Consider the following 25,151-nt stretch of genomic DNA (forward strand, 5'->3'; position numbering starts at 1 on the left):
TTGTGGAAAAGTCTTCAAATAAATTCTTCCTATTAAAAAATGTTCTCACACTAATCCCACCCCCTCAAAAGTTTTTTTCTCTTCAATGTACACATCACTCATACACACACGCATGCACACACACCTGTTGCCATGTGGTTTTTTGCAAAACCCACATTGCTTGCTGGGAGTCCACATGTATTTGCTTTCAAATGAGGAGCAGTGATCTGAACCTTCTCTTTTTACAGTAGCTATGTTGTCTGGAATGAACAACGGTGGCTCATCCAAAGAAAAACTTCTGCTGCTTCTTCTCTGGCGAGGCTGTAGGTTCTTCTCTGGTTTCTTTTGTTTCATTTTATCCTCCTCCTTGACATACTCACTCGGCTGTTCCTGCTCTTCCTTCATATGACCAGCGGCTTTCACAACTGGTGCTGACTGCTGAGGCTTCTGGCACTGCTTCTGGCTGGGATGTGGGACATTTCCAATGTGTGCAGGGTGATGTTCACGTGCTAAGTGTTGATCCTGTGTTGTTTTCTTCAATACAGAATGGCCTTGATTTTTCACAGATTTGACTCCAGAATTGCAGCTCTGAACCTTTGGATCCTTCTCAACTTGTTTTTTCCTCACTTTGACTGGCCTGTAACAATTCTGCTGAGATTCTGCTTCATCGGCATTTCGTTTCACACCTTTGATATTAACTTTAGTTTTGTTATGAAGTCCTTCATGCTTTGCTGCAACAATTTTCCTTGGTGTTTCTGTGGGTACATTTTGCTTAGAATGAATTACAGGTTTTGCATGTTTGGATTTTACGTTTTTGGGCTCTAAGCTGCTTCTGTCATCCTGGAGGTCTGCTGTTTCATGAGACTGCATTTTAATGCTTTCAGTAATATTCAACTGCTTTGAATTTTGGTCAGGCACATTACAAATAGTATTTTCTAAAACATTAGTCGCTGGTTCAAATGCACAAGTGTCTAGCACTTCTAAGTCTGATTTATGAAACTCAGTGCTTGGTGACTGCACACTGTGGGACTCCGAGTCTTCACAACAACCCAATGGCTCCACTGTGCTTCTCTGAAGGGAGTTCTCGGTTTCATCAACACCACCCATAGTGTTCTTCAATTGCAAATGACATTCAGCCACTTCATCCACTGAGCTAGACAAACCTGCATTATCTGAATGTGTACAAGCAGCATCACCAGAAATATCAGAAGCTTCGGGTTCCTTAATAATTCGGTCATCTTCATGGGATAATTTTACAATCTCCTTTGATTCTTGTTCAAGTTTTCCCTCTGCCTGCCTTTCTTCAATAGCCTCACCTATTTTAGTTGAAATGGAATCATTCTGTTCATCTTCCTCTTTGTCTGAAAACTTAAATAGCGGGCTACTAACAGTCTCAATTGTACATTCCATCAGAGCTTCATTTTTCTTCTCTTCAGTACTAACACAAGTCTCTGAAAGAAGTGGACAATTTAACTCGTGAGATGGCACATGTGCTTGTCTCTGACTGCTACACCTATGATCGGAGTCTAATCCAGCTTCATCATTCATTTCATGGGAGGGTGACACTGAAGAATGACTTGAAGACACTGATACTTCTGGTGCCCCTTCAATTTGCTCAGTGTGGCGGCTGCTCCTTCTGTTCTCCTTATGGTACTCGGATTTCAATGTCATGCCAACTTCTTCTTTAAGCTGACACCGTTCTGGTTGTCTCACTCCTACTTTAGGGGCAGATGCAATCTTCCCGGATGCTTTCTTTGTGCTACTTAAAGGGGCTGCACTGGAACGCTTAGCAATAGTGCTCTGTCGCAGACTTCTCACTTGTTCTATTGTAAGGAAAAAAATAAACAGAAGTGATCATTTCAACAAAAAGGTACTGTACTTGTGATGATCTATAGATATATAAACCTATATATATATATATTCATATATAAATACAATTTAGCACATGTCTATTTTATACTTATCGAAACTCTTTTAAATTCTGGCATGGAGAACCTCTATTAAATTGAGATTGGTATTATAAACTTATTACAAGAAATGTTTTCATCAAGTCTCTTCTCCATAAGAAGGTAGAAGTCAAAATGAGTAAAATGAGCCTTAATCATTAATGCTTATGAAGAAAGATCATCATACATTTTCAAACATTAAGTATTTGTAAATTATACGAAACCAAGAAAGTTCAAATGACAATAAACTCAAGTAAAACTGCCTATCACACACAGGAGCTGGGTATTTCAAGAAATAACCTCAAAAGATCTCTAATTCCTTTTTCAATATATTTCTGTTACATTACCATTTTATCATTCAAACTAATTTTTTTGGGGGGGGCGGTACTGGGGACTCTACCACTTGAGTCAGAGTCACTCTACCAGCCATTTTTGTGTTGGTTATTTTTGAGTTTATGCCTGGGCAAATGTGAACCTTGATCCTATTTGTGCTTCACTGTGTAGACAGAATGACAGGCACATGTCACTGCACCCAGTCATTGGTTGAGATGGAGTGTCACAAACTTTTTGTCCAGGCTGGCCCTGGAACTATAATCCTCTTGATCTCTGCCTGCCAAGAAGTAGGATTACAGGCTTGAGTCAACACACCTGGCCCATACTCGGGTCTGAACTCAGGGCCTATACCTTAAGCTACTCTGCCAGCCCTTTTTTGTGATGGATCTTTCCAAGATAGGGTCTGGCAGACTCTGCCAGCCAGGGCTGGCTTTGAACTGTGATCCTCCTCATCTCTGCCTCCTGAGTAGCTATGATTATAGGTGTCAACCGCTGCCACCCAGCTTATTCTTAAGAAAGAAATGTGTATATCAGTACCACAAACACACCAAAAAATTTACAATTGCATTATAATAGAAAATAAGGAAAGTACAAAAAATTTTACAGAGCTTCCCACCTTTAACAATGTTGCTAAAAAATCTTCAAAGAGAAGGAGAAACACAAAATGCAAACTGGAAAGAGAACTAAAAATTTCACTAAGCAGAAAAAAATCCACAAATTAAAACTCAAAACATGAAACTACTTGCAAGGTTGTGCCATCCACCAATACCTCTAATTAAGTCCACATGGACACACCAGTTTTCTAAGTCACAGAACCTACTGTGCTCTAGTATTTTCAGTAGTTCCCTACTTTGTCATTTATAATAGGACTATGAGAATCTTTAAGGTGGAGTGTGTCCTTGCCTGAAGCAATCCCAGGTAATGCTCAAGACCCTAATTTAAAGTTATTAGTAGCACTCTTTCACTCTCTATTTTTACCAGTTTGTAAAATGAATTTAATCCTGGGAACCCCTTCTAATTTCCCGAGGACTCAGGCACAATCTCTGGACAGTAGGAAAGTACTTCTTTGCTTCTGGTATGGGGGTTTCTCAGGACCTCATGCTTGCTAGGCAGGCACACTACCACTTGAGCCACTCCACCAGTCCAAAAGTATAATTTTTTAAAATTATTTAATGGATTATGAACTATTTATTGCAGGCTAGGGTACATATTTTTTAAATAATTAAAACTTGAATGAAGTTTTATTTCAATATTTAGATGATTTTTAAAACTTTGAACTCTATTCATCTTGAAATTGAGTAATTTTTAGCATCCATTACTCACTAATAAATGAAGAACTTTTAATACCTACTTGGAGCCTAAAAAGAAGAAAGGAATAGCAGTCAACTGTGAATATGTCCTAATAAAATACTATTATTTGCTAATATTAAGCAATTTACTCAGCAAAAGATAAAGTCACTTTTTCTCCTCTAAATAAAAACTCCCTTAGTTTGAAGCCTGGCTCTATGGGCAAAAATTTGTTATTTTTCTACAATGCTCATTCTACTCATTTCTCAAAGTCTTAAGTGTACATGTGCCAAATAAGTGATTTTTAAAACTGATTAAAAATATAAATCAAGAAATGAGACAAATACATGCAACTAAGCTTACTCATTATTCATTCCTCAAAACCCCACTAATAGCTACTTTAAACAGATTTCATTTGAAAAGAAATGAACCCAAAAGAAAAGGAAGAACAAAAGAAGAAAACAGCAACAAATTTTTGAAAGCCAGACAAGAGAGGTTTAAGAAGTAACTGATGTAATAAACCCAACAGCAGGATTGGCAAAAACCAAAACCATTAACACTAGCCCAAAACTGGCTGTACCTCCAGAGAAAGTAAAGAGGGTTTCTACGGTGAGGAACTATGAAAGGAGTTTTAAACATTTTTTAAAGACTTGTATGTCTTAATAAGGTTTTATCTATTGCACAGATAAAAACAGAATGCTACCAAAAGTGCCATCACCAAAACAAAACAAAAGTACATTTGGAAACTGGAAGTACAAACCCTGATGGAAAAGTTTGAGAATAATCAACGAGTTAAAAAGCCAAAAAGGTAAGAGAGTAGGCAAAATGAAGCAAATGGATGGGCCAGCCTCTGCCATCTGACACTTGGATGAGACGAGTTATAGAAAGAAAGAGTTAAGAAAATTCACTGTGAAATAGTTCAAAAATTTTCCCAGAATTAAAGACGTTTTCAAACTAAAGGTTCTAATGAATAACTCAATATGTAAATATATACCTAACACCAAGATATATTTTCATGAAATATCAAAACACAAGAGCTTAAGATGAAAGTATCAAAAACAAACAAACAAAAAAAGAGTAATTTTCTCCTAACACTTAAGTTAGAAAATGGAGCAACACCTTCAAATTTCCAAAGAAAAGTGATTTCCAACCTTGAATCCTATGTCCAACCAAACCATGGTTCTATTCAATGTTAAAACAGATTCAATACATTTACAGACACACAAGGTTTACCAAGTTTATCTCTGTGCTCCCTTTTTTCACAAAACTCCTGGAAGAGGTGTATCACAAAATGAATCAGTTCAACCAAAACAGATTCTTCAGGAGAATGGTAAAGAGAGAGCCCAGAGTAAGAGCTTCCTGTCATACTTTCAGGACTAACACCAGTGCACATAGATGCAGACCAGTACACACTAAGAGAAACTTCAATAAAATGAAAATGGCAGAATACCTAATACGTACAAATTTCTTTAAGGAAGATTCAGACAAACAGCAGAGTAGTTGGGGTGCAATTGCTGGTATGTCCAGAGTAAACTAAGCAAATGAAAAATAAAATCAATCAACTCTGAAAGATAAAAACTTATACAGGAAAAATAACCATAGTTTATTAACTGTATCACCTGAAGTAGGAAGTCAACAGATAAATACCTAAGTCAGAATAATCAAAAGGTAGCAATATTGTTGTGTATACATATGTATGTTAGATATACATGTATATATGTATATATGCATATTAGAGATATGACAATAAGTAACAAAAATAAACAAAACCAACAGAACAAGTTAATAGCAGTTTCCTTTGGGGATGCAGAAATGAATACAGGGATCGTGGGTACTAAAACACATAAAAAATTGAAATAAACTAGGCACTGTGGTTCACAACTCAGGAAGCAGATGCACCTGTCAAATAGAAGGACCACAGTCCGGGCCAGCCTAGGCATAAAAATAAGACCCTGTTCAAATAACTAAAGCAAAAGGGCTGGTGGCATGTTCAAGTGATGGAGCCACTACCTAGCAGGCACAATGCCCTCAGTTCAAACCCCAGCACTGAAAAAAAAAAAATTATGTAATTTCAAAATTTGATTACCAAACTGCTTATTTAACAAACATTTAAAAAATGATCTGTGTTCAGCAGGTTTACAACCTAACACACCTGTACTTATAGCTGATTTCCTAGCTGGAGGTTTTTGGAAGGATTACCTTGTGCCATTAAACGAGGAGATTTTCTTGGTGATCTCACTGAATTGTCTTCTACTTTTTCCCTCAAATTTCTGTTAGGTAAAATCAATTCTTCTTCATCAATGGTATCATTGCCACTTTCTTTAACAACTCCTTCATCCATAATATCGTCAAGACCAACAACTAGAAAAAGACAAAAACGACAAAAAAAATTAACTTTAAAAATATTGGGGATGTTAAGAATTTAAAGGTAGTACAGAAAAAAATTGTGGGAGTTTTGATGTAACACTTCATAGTCATAAAAGTCTAGGTCTGTTCCTACTTAGCTCCCTCAGCAATCTAGTCCGACAACCTCCTATCTACTGAGGCAACCAATCAAAGAAAGGATGAGTTATAATCTTCCCTGATTTGACCACAACTCAACTATGACTTCACTTATCATTTGATATCCTCTTGAGAATGCCATAGGCAACTATACTTGGAACGCTCAATTAGCCCAACTGTGCTTAAAGTTGTACAAAGAGTTCCATGCCATGAAAGCTTATGATTCTAGGTTCATTCCAGAACCAACTATTCCAATTCTAACTGTGATCCTAAGTAGAGATTTAATGCTGCATGTGCAATAAAGATGTACTTCTGAGTGGTGAGAAGAAGAGAAGAAAAAGGAGGAGAAAATAGTAGTGGTAGCAGCAGCAGCAGCAGCAGCATCAAGCACAGTGGTGGGGGTAGAGGAGGAAGAGGAGAGGGGAAAAAAAAACACAGAGAAAGAAAAAAATGGAAAAACATAACTTTACTTTTCCCCAAATGGTGGGGGCAAACAGAAGATAATGTACCTATAAAATTAAATTCCTTTCTCCTGATCAAAAAAGACATAACTGACGAGAGAAAGAATGAGAAAGGACTGTGAAACACTGAAAACATTAACACCGTCTTCACATTGTCATCAGGGTTTTTTCTATGTATATAACAAATGCCACTTAACTACCCAATACGTGTAAATAATTCTAAACGTATACTTGTATGAAATCTTGTACAAAGAATGTTATTTAGATCAAAAGGTCTGGATTCAAATCCCTACTAGAATATTTAAATTAAAGTTGATTAAGTCACTTAACCTATCAGTTTTCTTTATCTTTAAAATGAGAATTTAATACTTGCCCTACCTACCTCACAGGGGTGTTGTGAGAATCAAGTGGGATGATATATGAGAACTCACTCTGTAAACCTTAGAGTACTACGCAAATGTTAATTATCTTCATCCTAGGGGTTAGAACGACCCTCAAGAAGTTATCTAGTCCTCATTTTTTTATCCAAGGAGAACTTCATTTAAAAGAGCTCAATAAGTTAGTGGTCTACCCTAAAATTTAAAGAGAACAAAATTCTGTATAAATACTTTCAAATGGCACAATCTTTCTGAAGAGCAATGTTCATACCCTTTGACCAAGATAAAAGAAAAAAAAAAAAACAGAGGAAAGAATGGATTGCAAAGAAAATACTGGCCAGAAAACTTAAATCTGATCCATGTTAGAAATAATCATTCAGGTGTAGATGGCTCACACCTATAATCCTAGCTTCTGGGAGACTGAGATCTGGAAGATCAAGGTTCAAGGCAGCAGGGGCAAAAAGTTTGCAAGACCCCATCTCCATCTCAACCAACAGCTGGGCACGGTGGCATGTGCCTGTCATCACAAGCTACATAGGAAGCTGAGCGCTAGAAGATCACAGTTCCAGACCAACCAGAGCAACAAAGTTTGCAAGAACTTATCTTGATGGGAAAAAAAAAATGCTGAGTGTGATGGTTGTGTAGCTGTCATCTCAGGGATGGTGGGGAAGCTTAAAATAGGAAAATTGCAGCATAAGCAAAAAGCAAGACCCTATCTCCCAAAATAATCAGAGCAAAAAAGGGATGGAGACATAGCTCAAGCGGTCAGAGCACCTGCCCTACAACTGCAGAACCCTAAGTTGAAAATCCCCAGGACTACCAACCAAAAAGCGGGTGGGGGGGATGGAAATCAAACAAATGAAATGCACATCCATGTGCATTCAGATAGCAACAGCTAGGGAAAAGATTGGCAGGAAACAGATGAAAATTATTAACAATTTTAAATAGCAATTTTTTTCTGTAAGATAAAGAATTTGCCTTTCTTCTATTTTTCCCAATGTTCTGCTATGAGCATGTATTACTTTCAGAAACAGCCTGTGATTTTAACCACCATGCTATACACTAAAGCTTAGAGGAGAACATGTTCTAGAAAAGTTAATCAGGATGTACCTGAAATAAAACTGGGGTAGAATCAGGTGAAAAGTCTAGTTAGGCTACTCCACCATGAAGAAAAACTTATATTGCCACACATTCAAATTCTCAAAAAAAAAAAAAATTGGCATTAGTAATATTAAGACTACTTTTTATCTCAACTCTACATGAAAGCTTATAAATACATGCAATACAAAAATGTCTAAAAATGCACAGAAAAAACAGACTGTGATCCATGAGTATCTCTAGTATAAGGTGCACAAATGTTGTTATTGTGGTTCCTATCTATCTATCTATCTATCTATCTATCTATTTATTTATTTATTTGGCAGTATTGGGTTTTGAATTTACTATTTCGCGTTTGCTAGGAAGGGGCTCTACAAATTAAGCCACTCCACCAGCCCCCCCCCCCCCTTTTTGTGACGGGTTTCTTCAAGATGGGATCTCTCAAACTATTTGCCTGAGCTGGCTCTGAACTGCGATCCTCCTGATCTCTGCCTCCTGAGTAAGCTAGGTTTACAGGCATAAGCTACCAGCACACGGCTTTGTAGTTATTAACTTTTTTATACTTTCTGTTTTTACTTTGTAGTTCTTAATTTTTCTTATATTTTCTGTTTTCCAAATTTTCTGCAAGCATGTATTTTGTACTGTAATGAAGAGAAAAAGGAACCACCACAAAAGAGGAAAAGTCAAGGAGAAAAGGTAATTAACAGTGTGTGCTGGCAGGAAGTAGAAAGTATGTCATACATTTCACGGCGGTACTGCAAAATCAGTCAGCAAGTTTGAAGACATTCCATTTCTAGCAGCACCTGACACAGCTCATCCCTCTCTAATCTGACCACGTTTGCACGTACTAGAAAATAAACTGGAAGGTAAAGTGGTATCTTGTGGTCCTACTATGGTTTGACTGTTCAAGTATTGAAAAATTTAAATCCCCAACTTCATATGTTAATAGATTTTGGAGCTGGGGCCTTTGGAAGCAATTAAGATTAGATGAGGTCATGACAGTGGACCCATGCTTGCTCTGTCTCACCATGGTGTTATGATATAACAAGAAGGCACTCACCAGATGACAGCACCTTGCTCTTGGACTTCCCAGGTTCCACAACTCGGAGCTAAATAAACCTCTATTATAAATTACCATTTGTAGAACTCAGATACAGAAAAAAATCTCTTGGTCAAAAACCTACAGGTATGTAACTGAGACTGCATTTGAAATGTTTCTCAAAGGTGAGATTTTCAAGAATGCATCCTTTTCTGTACTCCTGCAGCTCCTTGAACACATTTCTTTCACTGCTACAATGAATCAAGCTCTATACTGCCCCTAAAGACTCCAGGGCTCTCACGCTGACCAAAGCCCCACAACTAAGCACCTATTTAACCTCTCAGTGTCTCAAATTCTTCTAGAAAAAATGGAGACAATACTAGTACTGGAGCATTACTTTTAGGATCAGCTTATCAAGTATTTAGAACTGTGTCTGCTACTTAGAAAGCCCTAATGTTCCGTTTGACATCTCCCTTAAGTACCCTATGATCAAAACTTAGGTATTTCTTCTCCTTCTCTTCTTTTTCTCAATTCACTCCAAAGAAAATAAACAATAAAACAGGGACCTGAGATTTCTGCTAATCTAATTAAAGTAATTCAAAAATGAAATAATCTGCCTAAAATCCTCATAAGTAAATACTGGTATTTTTAAGAGTTCAATTCAATTGCTGCTGCTGAGAAAGAAAAAATGAAATTCTTCCCCAGAACACTGCCTATTCTCAGGCACTTCCTTCATCTCCCCACTTCACCACAAGCCAAACTAACATTAAGCATTTGATATTTGACTTTTAAAGATTCACCAGCCCTGGTCTAGAAGTGTGGCTCACTTGGTAGAGCACCTACCTACCAACTGCAAGGCCCAGAGTTCAATTCCGAGTAACACACAAAAGAAAGTGGTCAGTCCCACTCAATACATCAAAATGGGAAGTGGAATAAAAAATAAAAGGGAAAAAAAAAAGGGTAAAAAACAATGAACTGATTTTTCAGGTGGCAAGAGTACTAACCACACCATGCAGAAAAATAACATGCTTGTTCCTCCTCCCTCCTATGTTCTAAAACTAGGCTATCATTCTCATTTTGAAATTTTGGCATAAAATCTATGGTCATAAGTTTCCTTATGCCTAAATTTCGATCACATCTCGAACTCTAGTGAAGTCTCCTGACACTGACACTACTGTACTGCAGACTACTGATTCTATCCTTTCAGAAGAGGAGGTAAATGAGATTTAGTACAGTTAACTTGCTTTGTCAACAACTGGAATCTGTTTAGATCACTTTAATACCAAACAAACGGGAAGATTACAAGTCAGGAATACAGGGAACGCCTCACATTTACTATGTATTCATTATATAAGCATAAAGGCCACAGTCAGCTCAACTACTTTTAAGTTGGCACTCACTAATGGACATTAAAAAGATCTTATCTTACAATATTGCAACAATAAAGGTTAGGTATCTATAGGGCTTTGTTTTTGAAATACAGTAAGAAAATATATGAATTCCACTTCTTAAATCTCCTCAAGCCTCTACTGGCCCACTTTTCTCTGAGTTCCTTCTTTCATGAGTGACTCACATATTCACTCCTAAAAGAGGCCAGGGCGTGATATACTCTATCAAGTTGTACATTACATATAAAAAAAGTAACCATTCTGGAGTGAATTTATTTTTTAGATACTATCATGTCCTAATTTGAAAAATATAAATAATGCTAATATATATATATATACATACATATATATATATATAAATCTTTGTATCCCTTTCAATTTATTTTTTACAATAAACATTAAAGCATAGGTTTTCTGAGTCAAAAAAGGCAAATGTATTTATTTTACCATAATAGGTAAGTGAGTAAGTAGGTAACTAGAGATACATTAAATGGATTTTTCAAAAAGATTATAAACAACTTATAGCTCAGTAACTTTGGGTTAAGTTTAAGAGCTCACTATTACTGCAATACGTATTTTTAAGAGAAACACATTTACTAAGGTGTCTTGAACACTTCCAGGCCACTGGAAGAGCTCACTATTACTGCAATACGTATTTTTAAGAGAAACACATTTACTAAGGTGTCTTGAACACTTCTACCTTTTTAAACGTTTCTAGTTTTGGCTACTCTCTTTTTCTCTCAATTTATGTGAATTCTTTATGTAATATCTGTGCTATCTGTTTGAAGTATTTTCTCTTACTTATCTTATTGTAGTAACTGGTATCAGTCTAAGCTGATTTTTCTTCAGATTTTATCTTCAGTTACTCCAGTACCATTAATTTATTCACTCTTTCTGCTGTAGTTTATTTTAATAATTCTAATGTCTTTTGTGTAAATACTCACAAATACTTCAACTTTATGGTTTATGAGGAATTTAGGTATTTTCATAAGAGTGGTTTTTACTGAACAAATGTAAAAACACTGAGTTAAAGGAAGTTCAAATGCTGTTTATATATATATACTGCAAAACTTCAGTCTCCAAAGTCCTAAAGAGCATTTTATGAGGATAAAAAGAGTATGTAGCTATGTATACATAAGAAAATGGAACAATGACACCTATTCAAGCTGTTCTAAGAAAGGAGGTAGGAGGGATAAAGGAGAGAAATTGAGGGGGTGAATCTTAACTAAGATACATTGTAAACACTTTGTAAATGTCACAGGGTACAACTACAATATGCTAATTTTTTTTTAAAAAAGAAGAAAAAAGTAAATGTATATAGTGTAATTGTGTACAGAGTATACAGAGTATAGCATAATTGTTTCCCAAACTTTGTATTCTCTAACATCTGCATCAAAAAAAAAAAATACTCCAGACAAAATTCTAATAATGGTTATTTTAGGAAAGATGCCCCCCCTTCTTTTCCACATTTTCTAGTTCATTCTAAGACACACTGTAAGAATGCATGTGTGAAAGAAACTAGAAAGATACATATGCAGACATACTCAGCAAGGGCTTCCTATGCAGGGGAAGTAGTATTGGTGCCACTTTTTTATTCTTCAATTTTTCCCTCTTATTAGTTAGGCATGCACACAGTCTTAAAGCGTTGTCTCCAGTTCCATAGTTTGTTGAGAAAAACTAATATCCAGCACCTACTTTTCCTCTACTTCCCTCTCTGAACCTCAGTTCCTTCACTATAGCTTCAGGTGCAGAGCTCAGAATGCAAGCAAAAAGACTGTAAGTAAAGATATCATTATGAGCATACTGGAACAGTTATTCACCAGTGGCTTTCTAGAGCCCTAGGTGCCTGTCATTTTACCACTACCTAACAACCCAAACTGCTCTTACTGCCAATTATTCTATAAAACTAACATAGTTGTTGTCTACAATTTAACACTTTAAATCTGTCCTAAAATACTGAGTTACTCTTTGAATTCATTAAATCAGGTGAGTCACTGACCACCCAGTATCACGCCCTGTCCTAGAATATTCTAGATAACATGGATACAGAATTCTCTGAGGACCTGGTTTCTTAAACAAGTATCAAAAAAAGAAAGAAGGAAGTACAGAAAACATACTTAACTGATGTATCAATTAACTGAATGTGTTGACCTTATTCCAATTATGATTCAAATTATAAAAACACTTGTGGAAACTAGGTAAACTGAAATCGGACTAATATTTGAAAACATTAATAACTATTTTTAAATATTTTAGGGAAGATGTTACTGTGGCTAATTTTTTAAAAAAAAGGATTCTCTTAGAGATATACACTGAAAAATTTAAAAATGAAATCATACAATCTCTGATCTATACTTCAAAATAATTCTGAGTGAAAGGAGTGTTAAGAAGAGTCGGGTAAAGATGAAACAAGACCAATTATTAATTATTTTCGCTAAGTATCAGACACACGGGGGTTCATTATACTATTCTTATTGCTTCTATATGTATTTGATGGTTCAAAGAAATAAAATTTTACTGTTCCTATGAACAGTTTTAATTTCAGTGAGACAAAATATATAGAATATCAGATGATAAATCATATGAATAAGAAAGAGTAGTAGGGAGTGTGGAGTGGGACAAAGGATAGCTTGTAATTATAGCAAAAAGAAAGCTTGGCATAGCTGTTCTGGTTATTTAATGCCCAAAAGTTTCTAGCCAAGAAGTGGAGACTAAAACTCAGGTCTGTGTCTGCTCTCCAAGATGTGTACAAGACAAAGGAGTGCCCTTTCCTAATTCTAAGAAAGACACTTTGCAGATTAGAGGGAGCCTGGAGATGACATTGCTAAGAAACCTTTTCAGCAAAAGCCTGTACAAGTTTAGACCAGCTTTCTAGTTACGGGGAAAATCAATCACCCAAAGTCTGTAGCAGGAAAATAGCTAGCTAGAGGAGGGAAAGGAAGAACAGCAGATGGGATAAGATGGGTACCAGGGCAAACTGAGCACAGTCTTGTAGGCCTGAGGATTTTAGCTTTGTTCTTTGCATAGAACACAATTTCTAGAGCACTATGAACACAAAGATAGTAAGATCTAACTTTTCACAACAACCACTCATGATGCTCTTTTGAGAATAGGGTATGAAGAATCCTGAAGGGCAGAAGCAAGGTAGCCAGTGAGAGGATACCGCAATGATCCAGGTAAGACCATGGTTGGGTCATGGTGAAAAATACTAAGTACACACAGCCAGACTTTAGATATATTCTGAAAATAAAGCCAACAACAAAGCTGTGAGACAATGAATAGGCTAAGAAAGAGAGCAGGCAATAATCAGCCTCAAAAAAAAACAAAAAAACAAAAAACCCAAGTACAACTTAATCAAGGGGAAAAAAAGACCTCTACAGTGAAAACTATAAAAACTAGAAGAAAGAAATCAAAGAGGACACCAGAAGATGGAAAGACCGCCCATGTTCATGGACTGGCAGAATTAATACCATGAAAATGGCTATACTACTGAAAGCAATCTTATAGATTCAATGCAATGCCCATCAAAACCTCAATGTCATTCTTCACATACAGAAAAAAATCCTAAAATTCATATGGAAAAATAAAAGCCCCCAAATATCAAAAGCAATCCTGAGCAAAAAAAAAAAAAAAAAACACAGTGCTGGAGGCATCACAATACCTGACTTCAAAGTACACTACAGAGTCACTGTAAGGAAAACAGCATGGTCCTGGAACAAAAACAGACATGAAGACCAATGGAACAGAACAGAAGACTCAGAAATAAAACCATACAACTATAGCCATCTGATCTTTGACAAAGGAGTCAAAGACATACACAAATAGTGCTGGGAAAACTGGCTACCTACATGCAGAAGACTGAAACTAGACCCCTATCCTTCACCTTGTACCAAAAAAAAAAAAAAAAATCAAAAATGGATCAAAATCTTAATGTATGACCTAAACACTCAAACTACTAAAGGGAAAATTCTGGAAGATACAGACACAGGGAATTATTTTCTGAATAGGTCTCCAAATGCCCAGGAAATAAGAGCAAAAAGTAACAAATGGGACTGCATCAAATTAAGAAGTTTCTTCACAACAAAAGAAAAGAGTTACGAATCAAGAAACAATCTACAGAAGGGGAGAAAATCTTCCCCAGCTAACCAACAAATAAAGGGTTAATATCCAGAATAAATGGGCAAATGAATTGAACAGACAGTTCTCAGAAAAAGAAATAAAAATGGCTAATGAATACATGAAACAATGTTCAACATCTTTAGGTATAAAGGAAATGCAAGTCTAACTACATTAAGATTCCATCTCACTCTAACCAGACTGGCCATCGTCAGGGGGATCAGTGGGCAGGTGAAGGGGAAAGGATACAGAGGGGTGAAGAGAATGGAACTACGTTTCACATGTACACATGAAGACAATGTAATGAAACCCACCAGACACTGTTTAAAAGAAGGGGGAAGAGGGAGAATGAAACTATAACAGAGGAGGTAAACTCGTTCGAGGTATACAGCATGCGTGTACGGAACTGTATCAATAAAATCTCTTCCTATTATAAATGTATGACAAAAATAAATAAAACTGATAAGCTGAGTATAAAATATGAAGAAAAGGGAAAAGTAACAAATGACTTCGAAGTTTTTGGCTGAGCAACTTAAAAGAAGAGATGGGAAAGACTGTAGGAATTAGCAGTACCAGAAAATGGAGTGGGGGATTAGTGGGGAATAAGTCTCAAGAGTTCAGCTTGGTTTTTTATTTTGCTATTGTTTGTTTTTGTTTGGGGGAGGGAGGGTTGTTGTACTGGGGACTGAACTCAGGGTTCGCATTTGCTTGGTAGGTGCTCTACTACTTGAGCCACTCCACCAGCAAAAGCTCAGTTTTAAACATTAAGATGTCCAACAGACTTCCAAAACAGGTTAGCACAAGACTCTAGAGTTTAGGCAAGGAGCTGAAATTAAAGGTTTATATACTTGGGAGTTGAATCATACAGGTTTTATTTTTTTTAATTAGGGAATCAGGTGACATTACCACAAAAGTGAATACAAATAGAACTGTCTAAAATTTGAATCCTGTGACATTCTGGTGTTTAGAGGTCAGGAAATGAAGCATAAAAAGAAATTGAGAGGAACAAGCCAGAAAGAGAACAATTGAGAGAGGTCTACAAACCAGACAGCAAGTGAACAAATTATTTTAAAAAGCAGCAATCAACTAAGTGAAATGTCACTGACAGGTAGATGGCTATTAGAACTGGTAACTTGACAGCTACTGGTATGACTTTACAGAATGGTAAAGAAGAATTGCAGATTTAGATACTGGAACAGAGGGCAAAGAAAATTTTCTCCAAGAGTTTTGCTATTAACAAAGCAAAGAACAGAGTAATACAAATATATTAATGACTAAATATAAAAGATGATGTATAGTGAACAACAAAATTCAGTTGTAAGAATCTTTTCAACTGTCCCAAGCACAGACAAAATTTAAAAAAAAAGGAAAAAAAAGGTAAGATGTCTCACCATGTAGCTGCAAACTGTACGTGGAAAACAGAGATAAAGAAACCTAACCCACAACACTATCTTCTAGGAAACTTCATGAAATCACTTTCTAACTATAGGACATCATAATAAAGGCTAACAAAGTACCGAGGTGGTTGTTTCAACCTATAAAGCAACATGTATTATGAAATTAAAGAAAACACCAAAATGTACATTTCAAACATTCCCTTGGATTTGCTGTAAAAGTAGGCAGACAAGAGGCACTTGGCTATTTACAGCCAGCTCTGAGAAGCCTACTGATGAGGTGCACTCTACCCAGAGGGGGCTGTGTGTTTGGGGGAGGGAATGGAAGAGCAGGAAGTACTTCTTATTGAAGGATTGCTTCCTGTTTCAATTTTATATTTATTACTTAATTTTTATTTTTTTGGTGAGAGGGTACTAATTTTACTTGCCTGGATGAAAAACTGTAAGCATGTAAACACAATTCTTGGGGTCACTGAAACTATAAACAGCAAATTACTTTAACAAAAGGATTGATTAATCAATCACCTCTTAGTTTTCATTTGCTTCTTCTTGGTAGGATCTTTACCCCATAGAAAGGCCTGACCAGACCAGGTCAACCCGAATAAACCACAACCTCCGCCATCAAACAAACAATTAGATGCTCTCTGTCTCTTACAGTTTCCTTGCAAGCTGTGACACTGTACGTAACTTCATCTGTGTCAAATAACACTGTAACCTCTAGCACTGTAAACAGGATGGCACATGACAGGTATGCGGTAAGTACTTGTTAAATAAGCAGTAAGAACATTACCAACCATGGTCATGTCAAAGCAAATTAAAGAATCTTATAACCAACTGTGAAACTCTGCTACAAACTGCTAATGCCTACAGCAGTATTTAGTAAGAATTGTGTTCCATAAAATAGGAATAAGCTTTAATTTTTTTAAAAAAGCAACTGACCCTCTTATTAAAATACGGTTATTAATATTGCTCATTGAGTTTCACACTTAACTGAATCAGTTCCCAAAAAGCATGCTGTTCCAGGATATTTCATTCACTTCACTCCAGCTCAGAGGCTCCATGTCACCCTGTGGCACATGCACTGAAGTCTTGGTCCTCAGAAGCCACTGGGAGGTGGTAGAAACCTTTAAGAGTGGGGCCTACTGGGAGGTCGTCAGGTCACTGGGAACATGAGGTGAGCTGTTGTGCTCCACCCCACACCCCACCACAACGTGCCTTGCCACAGACCTAAAGCAAAGTGGCTAACTGAGCAAGGTCTAGACTCTCTAGCACTGTAAGACAAAATAAACCTTTCCTCTTTACAAGGTCACTGCTTCAGATAATTATAGTGAAGGAAAACTGAGTAACACACTTTTACTCAAATATAAGAAAAAAAACAGGAACAAACAGAGTCAATCTTAGACTTGCTGGAGAACTGCAAACTTTTGTCAGGAAATAAGACTGAACAATAGCAGCCTTAATCTGCAGCAGCCCAGGAAAGGGCTTCAGTGGTTGTATACACACTATTCAATAATAAACAAACTCCACAGGGGAGGAATTTGTCATTTTTGCCTTCTGATATATCCCTAGTGCCTAGAACAGTAGCAGAAACATTACAATGTTCAGTCTTAAGCAAAGCTAGGATGAACAAATGTATGTATGAACACAAAAATATTACAGATCCCAAGTTTCTACCTCAAGAATTTAGAACTTTTATGTTCAACTAGATTCAAATCAGTTAACCACAGCAATCAAAAGAAGTAGAATTAAACACCTGTACTCCTACAGAACTCTGAGTTCTTACAAGGGGTAGAACTCAGAGTTACAACTATTCCTTTGTAAACTCATAGTTTGGACACAGACTAGGAGGAGACATAAACACAAGGGGGATAAAAGAAACAAAAACACTAAAAGCTGGTAGTTCACATAGATACAATTAGTATTTTCAGGATGAACACCTACAAACTAAAGCCTCTTTAAAGGTACAACTGAAAAATCTCTATGTGAAAGGAGTATTGAATAAGTATATTAAAGACATCAACCTTGATAGAAAAAAAATGATTGTAATTAAGCAGGAGCACATAAGAGAATTAACAGAGCCAGGAGCTTTGTACATGCCTGTCATTTCAGCACTTTGGAGGCTGAGGTATAAGGACTGTAAATTTGAACCCAGCCTGGATTATAGGGAGACCTCACCTCAAAAAGCCAAAGGAAAAAAATAAAAAAACAAGAGGGAAGAACAGAGGAAGGGAGGAAGGGGGAGAGAGGGAGAGAGAGAGAGAGAATTATTAGAACTTGAAAAATATAACGTTCTAATAATTAAAATTTATATTAAAAAATACATGGGTAAAGTGACTATTAATATCTTTCCATTAATGCAGATTCCTCATTGATGCAGAGCAAAGGTTTCGAAGAGCTGCTGTATTTAAGGATCAGTTATACATTTTTGTTTTACAAAATGAGGTAGGAATTTTACAAATGAGACAACTATTACAAAAGTTCTAGCTACAAGTGATAGATCATCTTAAAAAATGAACATCATTAGTCTGTCCCTTCTATAAAGATGACATTTTAAAAATGAGTACAAAAGTATTTTTCTTTTTTTGGTGGTACCACGGTTTGAACTCAGGGCCTCATGCTTACTAGGCAGATGCTCTTACCATTTGAGCCACTCTCCAACCCAAAAGTATTTCCCTTTACAAAAAAAAAAAAAATTTTAGCGAAGAGAATCAATGCTTAGATATGTTTCCATCATTACAGAATAAAACATGGTACTAATAAAAATTCTTATCTCAACACTTCAAAATTTTCTCAAATAAAAAAAGGTCAGTGTAAAAAGAAAAAAAAAAGTCAGTGAATTCTGAGTATATGGCAAAAAAAAGAAAATTTTTAATGTAACAACTTATTAGTTTGAAAGAAATGCACACTGAAAGATGGCAGAGATGTTCCAATTAAGCTACAATAAAAGTCTTTATACATTTGAGAGAGAAAACACTATAATTATAACTTATTAATTATAGTCTCCAGTGAATTTCTTCCACTTGAATAAATGTTATCACCGCCTTTTTCAACTGAGTCACTAAAATCCAGTATCCAGTAAAACAGGAAACTCAACTTAGAACGATGTGCATATAAGAATAAGATGAAAGTTTCAAAAATAATTAAGCATATGCAATCATACTGCATTTAAAAAAAGATTTTATGTACTGTACTTAACAACTGAGTTTTTAAATATATTTATTGTGTCTGCAGCTCATTAAATATGTTATATGTATTATACAAAGGACATTAACATCACAGTGCAGTAGGACAAGTACTGGTGCATTCTCAAAAACATTCCACTTACAAACATGTGCAGTGACTGCTGTCACCTTAATGAAACAAAACCTCAGATACGTGAACAGCAGGGCTAAACTCTGCAAGAATTTTGCCTCCCTCTAGGATTTTTATATGAGCAAATGATCATGTGTATGAAGAGATATGGACTTTATGTACTGAGATCTGAGTTCCAACCCTTAGGAGGAAACACCAAAATACACAGCCTAGAAAGTCTTCGATGAGTGAAGCAGAACCAGCTTCAGTATACAGAAGCCCAGGATGACCTGGGAAGACTTAGTGCCAACTTAGCCTCCCATACAGCAAGTCACAGAAACTGTGCATAACCATCAGGTATCTAGTCACCCATTCTTCCTCCTTTACTAGAATTCCTTGAGTTTTGGTGCTGGAGATTGAACTCAGGGCCTTGCATATGCCAGGTAAGTGTTCTCTACCAGTTCCCAGTTCCTAGAATTCCTATTTTTTAGGTAGATACATGGTAACACATAATAGAGACTACATTTTTCAATCTACCTTACTATCTAAATTGTGATCCACAAGATTTAAGTAAAATCTATACATGCAACTCAGAATCTGATCTTAAATGAAAGAGGCATTACTTTCCTTTACTCTTTTCCACTGATTAGATGGCAGGAGACACAATGAACTCTGATCACACATGGCAATGAAAGTAATGAGCTTAGGTCCCTGGCACCATGGAGCTCCATGCCAGATCACTCAAAACTATGACATAATAAACTTGTTTCTTAATACCACTGTTATTTGGAGCTTTCTATCACTGTCAGTTGAACCTAACTGTAACTAAAACAATGGTCAAAAATTCTGCATCCACATGACCCAGTAAATCACAACTCATGAGATGCCAACCATGACAGCAACAGAGAAATTACAGAAAAGAAGAGTCTGGAATACAAAGTGTTTCTGGTATCAGCCAGAAAGTTGAGGAAAGGAGACATGGCAGCCAAGGAGCTGAATATGCCAGAGTCTGTGAGCTAGAGAAGCTCAGGGAGCCAAGCAGACTTCCCTTCTTCTCTAACCAGTGCCCAAGGAACCACCTTCTCTGGCAGAACACCCACCTCTAGGACAAGACCCTAAAAGAAGTAACCTCCAGGCCACTACAACTCAGGCGCGCAGTTTCATCTCAGGTTCTCCCAAAAACTTTTTACCAGAATTATTTTCTTGTCCACATTCTGAAACTCTCAGACTCAAAAAAAAAAAAGGTAAAGGGTTTAGAGATTTTATTATTTTAGTTTTCTTCTTGTTTTGTGTGCCGGGGCTCAAACCCAGAACGTAGTGCATGTGAGGCAAGCACTCCACCACATAAGTCACGCCCTTAGCTCACTTTTCTTCTTGACAGGAAAAAAAAAAAAGTTAAGAATAATTACAGAATTAATTAGACAAAGATAAACACCAAGCTCAAGAAAGCATTTGTTCATCGATCCTTGATATACCAAAAAAAAAAAAGATGAAGAACAAAATTAATTGGGGTTTCACATGTTGCCCAGCCTATCCTCAAACTCCTGGCTCAAGCAATCCTCCTGCTTCAGCCTCCTGAGTAGCTGAGACTACAAGTGCATGCCACAGCACCTGGCTAACCAAAAACAATTAAGTTACAATGAAGAATAATTCACCAATTTAAGAACTGGAAAGCTGTTCATTAACCATCTCATGCTTAGTAAGTGTTAAATTTTCGTGTCTACTATGCAACAATGTTCTACGATTATGAAAAGTAACTATATTTGATCACATTGGCACCACAATAAATGATTACCAAATTAAGAGTCCAAGCCTTTAAACCATAAAAATCATAGGAATTAGCTGTTCCACCCAAAAAACTACCCATTATCAACACATGGTACCATAAAACTTTTTAATTTCACCATATTAAAATGTATAAGCATTAAGTAAAACACTTCTCTTTTTAATAATACAAATACTTCTGGAAGTATTGAGGAATGCATCAAAAACATTTAAATTAGTATAGACTGATATAATAAATTTATTTAAATTCTAAGTTGAGATCACACAGTATAAAAATAAATTTTGACTGTAGGTATGTTAAATTTATCCTAGAAAGTAAAGAAAAAAAAAATTCCAGATAAGGAATGAAACTGAGGGCTGGTGAAGTGGCTCAAGTGGTAGAGCACCTGCCTAGCAAGAGGCCCTGAGTTCAAACTCCAGTACCAAAAACACAAAAAGAATGAGACTAAAAGGAATTCAGCTAGGAAGAAAGGTAAAGCAGAAAGTGAAGAGAACACAGAAAATAAAATAGAAGATGGCCATCAACAGCATACTGCATATTTTCAAAATGTCCCAGGACAAGGCACATTACTGCACAAAAGTAGGACAAAGAGGCCAGGCTCCTTCCAGTAGTCTCAATCAGCAGAATCATGGGCTAAAACACATTTGAAAGCTAATCTGGAAATTTAACCATTCCCAACCTTTCTTAATGAGAAAAGTAAATTCAAATTTATAGACTTTATACATCTTCCAAGGTCATTTCTGCCATATTCTTTTATACATGTAGTTAAACACAATTTAAGATATCTTTAACATCTGACAATATCAACACATACATTTCTTTTTTACACATTTCACATTTGTAAACAACAAAAGAACACTTCCTGTGGGAATGGTGACACATGCCAGAAACCCCAGCACATAGCAGACGATAGTGACTTTGAGGGCCAGTGCAGGGTGCAAAGCAAGTTCCAGACTAGCCTGGGTTATACAGTAAGATTGTGTCTCAAAAAAAACTTCCTAAACCCAGTGACAGCTACGTAATTATAAGATTATAGCTAGTTCTGCCTTTCTGAGTCCAAACACAGGAGATATTTTTTCTTGCAATTAGAGCATACAACTACCAGGTGATGGTATCCAACAAGTTACACGCAAAAATCTAGTTTTAGACTGGTTTTTCAAGCTAGTAGTCTTACAATGTGATGTTTTTCAGATATACCATTTGTTCCACTGAAGAAAACCTTAAGCTATTAAAAATACCAAAATATAATCAAATAATTATTAAACATCATTTTGAATAAAAATATCTCAATACAAAATTAATGTTTACTAACATAAACCTATCCTAGGCTGCTATCCACTCCACAAGAGGTACCACTCATACTACATTCTCTGAGATTGGTACCCAGTAGAGATATACACCCCAGCCAGTAAAATGCTTTCATCCTAATCTAACAGATCAGAAGAAATCAGTTTTAACAGGAAAAAACAAACTTAGATCAATTGAGTGTTGAACAATGTCATAATTTTGAATATTCTCATATATTAATGAACTTCCACATAATCATCTCATGACACTTTACCTCTATTGTTAGGTAAGTATACATTTGGTAACTAACTTATATTCAAGATGCATTTAGAGCTGAGAGAAAGTCTATGATAAAAGATCAAACTAGCAAATGCAGTCTTTGGGGAATAGATGGCCAAGGGCAGTATCAACACCAGTAGCTATAGCTCAGAAATCTTTGCCAACTAAAGCAAATAAAGATGGAAAAGAGATGGCACAGGTGTGGAGCTCCAAAGGAAGCTACATAAATGATTATGGTGAACATGCAACAAGGAATTCTGCATTTCTACCTAACTAGAAGAAAACAGCAAGAACAATCACTGAACTAAACAGGATAGGACATTATGAATTTTACCATGCAAGTTGTCATTTCTTTTGTTTGTTTTTGAGATGGGCTACTAACCCTAGCTGACCTCAAATTCACAATCCTCCTGCCTCAGCCTCCCAGGTGGTGGAATTACAGATGACCCTGTTATGGCAGTATATTGTAAAAATATTAATTTTTACTTTTATTAAGTATTTGGAAGTCTCTGAATCATTTATGGGCTGAAACACAGTAATGTCAGGAACATGAAGGATCTGGGATTTAACTCTACTTGCAAACAAATAAACCAGACTATTCCTGATTCGTGGTGACTGATAGAATACACAGACTACTGATAGAGAAGTCTGTCTTTTGTGGCACAAAAAGCAGCCCAAGCATGATGTCATATTGGGTCCCTTCTCCTTGCCTCCTCCGGTTTCACAGAGGCACTGCACAGGTGTGTCTGGGTAGATGCCTACACATACGCTGGGCCAAATACGTGGAATTTATCGCCTTTGCGGTAAACAGTAAGCAAGTCTGCTCTTTAGGGTAAGATTGCTTGCTATAATCACAACCTCAAGAAATGGTTCAGGAAAAGTGGTCAGGACCCTGCATTCCTAACATAAACGAGAAAGTACAGGAGCTTTCAAGACCAGTAAGTGTATGTCAAATACACCCTGAGAAAGACCACAAGAAAAATTACTTCTGTACCACAGAGACAGGCTTTGTTTATACTCAACATGGTGTACATGTGGCCTGGAACTCCACCTGGCACAAAACAAGACACTCAACAGATGAACACAACCAAAAAATGTTCATTTAAACAGTAACACTTAATGTCCATACTTAAGTCACGATTTCTTCAACTGTCAAATGAAGAGAGAGGTTAGGTTTTTTTTTTCCTTGTCTCTGAATTCCACCCTGAAATAACATTTTATCTTAGGGTAGGCTCCTAGCATACGTCTACATTTGGTACATTAATATCCACTCATTAGCCAGGTACCAGTGACTCACGCCTGTAATCCTAGCTACGCAGGAGGCAGAAATCAGGAGGATGGTAGTTGGAAGCCAGCCCACACGAATAGTTCTCAAGACCCTATCACAAAAAATTGGACTGGTGTTGTGGCTGAAGGTGAAGGCCCTGAGTTCAAGCCCCAGTACTGCAAAATAAATAAATAAATAAATATCCACACATTAGCTATTTTATCAGCTCTTTGCATATAATCCTTTGTGAGAAAAGAGCTACCTCTGTCTGCAGACTCACCTTCAAACCACTTTCTAAAAATTCTGAGATTGAAACTACTTACATGACAATATAAACTAACAGTTCAAGGAATAATGTACCATATTCAAAATTTTGGTACCTTGCTGGGATAGATAATTTTATGTCCACCTGGCTGGGCTCTGGTACCCAAATATTTGGTCAAACATCAAAGGCCGTAAGGATATTTTTAGAAAAGATTAGCATTTAAACTAACAGACTTCGAGTACAACATTATTACCCCCCATGTAGTTAGGCCTTAGCCAATCAGTTGAAGACTAAAGAAACAGAAGATGGCCATCTCTGATTTAGGGGAATTCTGCCTGGAAGACTGCCTTCTAACACAAGCTGCAACAACAAATCTTCCCAAGGTCTCCAGCCTGCCAACGTACCCTGCAGATCCTGGACTTGCCAGCTCCACAATCGTGTAACCAATTCCTTAAAATAAATCACAAATCAGTACCTCTCTAGCTGCAAATACACACACACAAATGCATAATTAGTTCTGTTTCTCTGGAGAATCCCTAACACACTTGCCAGAGAGCTTAATAGCTCTATTACTAACACAAAACTAATAATCAAGATTAATATTGCTAATAGGTGAAAAAGATCTTGAAAGCAAAGAAACAAATGCCAACTGGCCCTGGAAGAAATAAATAACATTTTAAAACAACAATGACAAAGACAATAATGAACAGGGTTCTAAAATCCTTGAGAATTACTAGATATTATACTCAGTAATTCTATACTTATTATGACTTAAGTACAAGTCACTGGTTCAATATGGCAAATTTTATACATCTTTTATCTCTCTCTCTCTTCCCCTCTAAACTCCATTAAAATGAGGATAAAAGGTAAAAACCAAAAACATCAAAGACAATGAAAGAAAGACCAAAAACAGAAGAAAGCATTTAACACTTTGCTGGAAGACAAAAAGAAAACTGAACAACAGAGATTAATGAAATAGCATGGAAAAAAAAAATCATAGCTCATAATCAATGGAAACTGAAGTTTAAGAACAACCCTGTCCATAAATGCTTAGCA

At 36.5% G+C, this 25,151-nt stretch overlaps 1 protein-coding gene across 7 annotated transcripts in view; it reads right to left on the minus strand.

The window, feature by feature from the left end:
• Positions 1–25,151, minus strand: part of Phf3 (PHD finger protein 3) — an 80,582-nt gene that overhangs the window by 40,059 nt on the left and 15,372 nt on the right. For 4 of the 7 annotated variants that reach the window (XM_020171926.2, XM_020171930.2, XM_020171929.2 and 1 more), the window contains 2 exons: positions 5,745–5,906; positions 125–1,802 (listed from right to left, as the gene is read on the minus strand). In XM_020171926.2, coding sequence (XP_020027515.2) covers positions 125–1,802; positions 5,745–5,906 — 1,840 coding nt within the window. Of the gene's footprint in view, positions 1–124; positions 1,803–5,006; positions 5,079–5,744; positions 5,907–25,151 lie in introns of those variants that run through there. The other 3 variants (XM_074081803.1, XM_020171927.2, XM_020171931.2) reach the window with 2 other exon arrangements.

Source organism: Castor canadensis, chromosome 8 (genome assembly GCF_047511655.1).
Source record: "Castor canadensis chromosome 8, mCasCan1.hap1v2, whole genome shotgun sequence".
Taxonomy (NCBI): domain Eukaryota; kingdom Metazoa; phylum Chordata; class Mammalia; order Rodentia; family Castoridae; genus Castor; species Castor canadensis.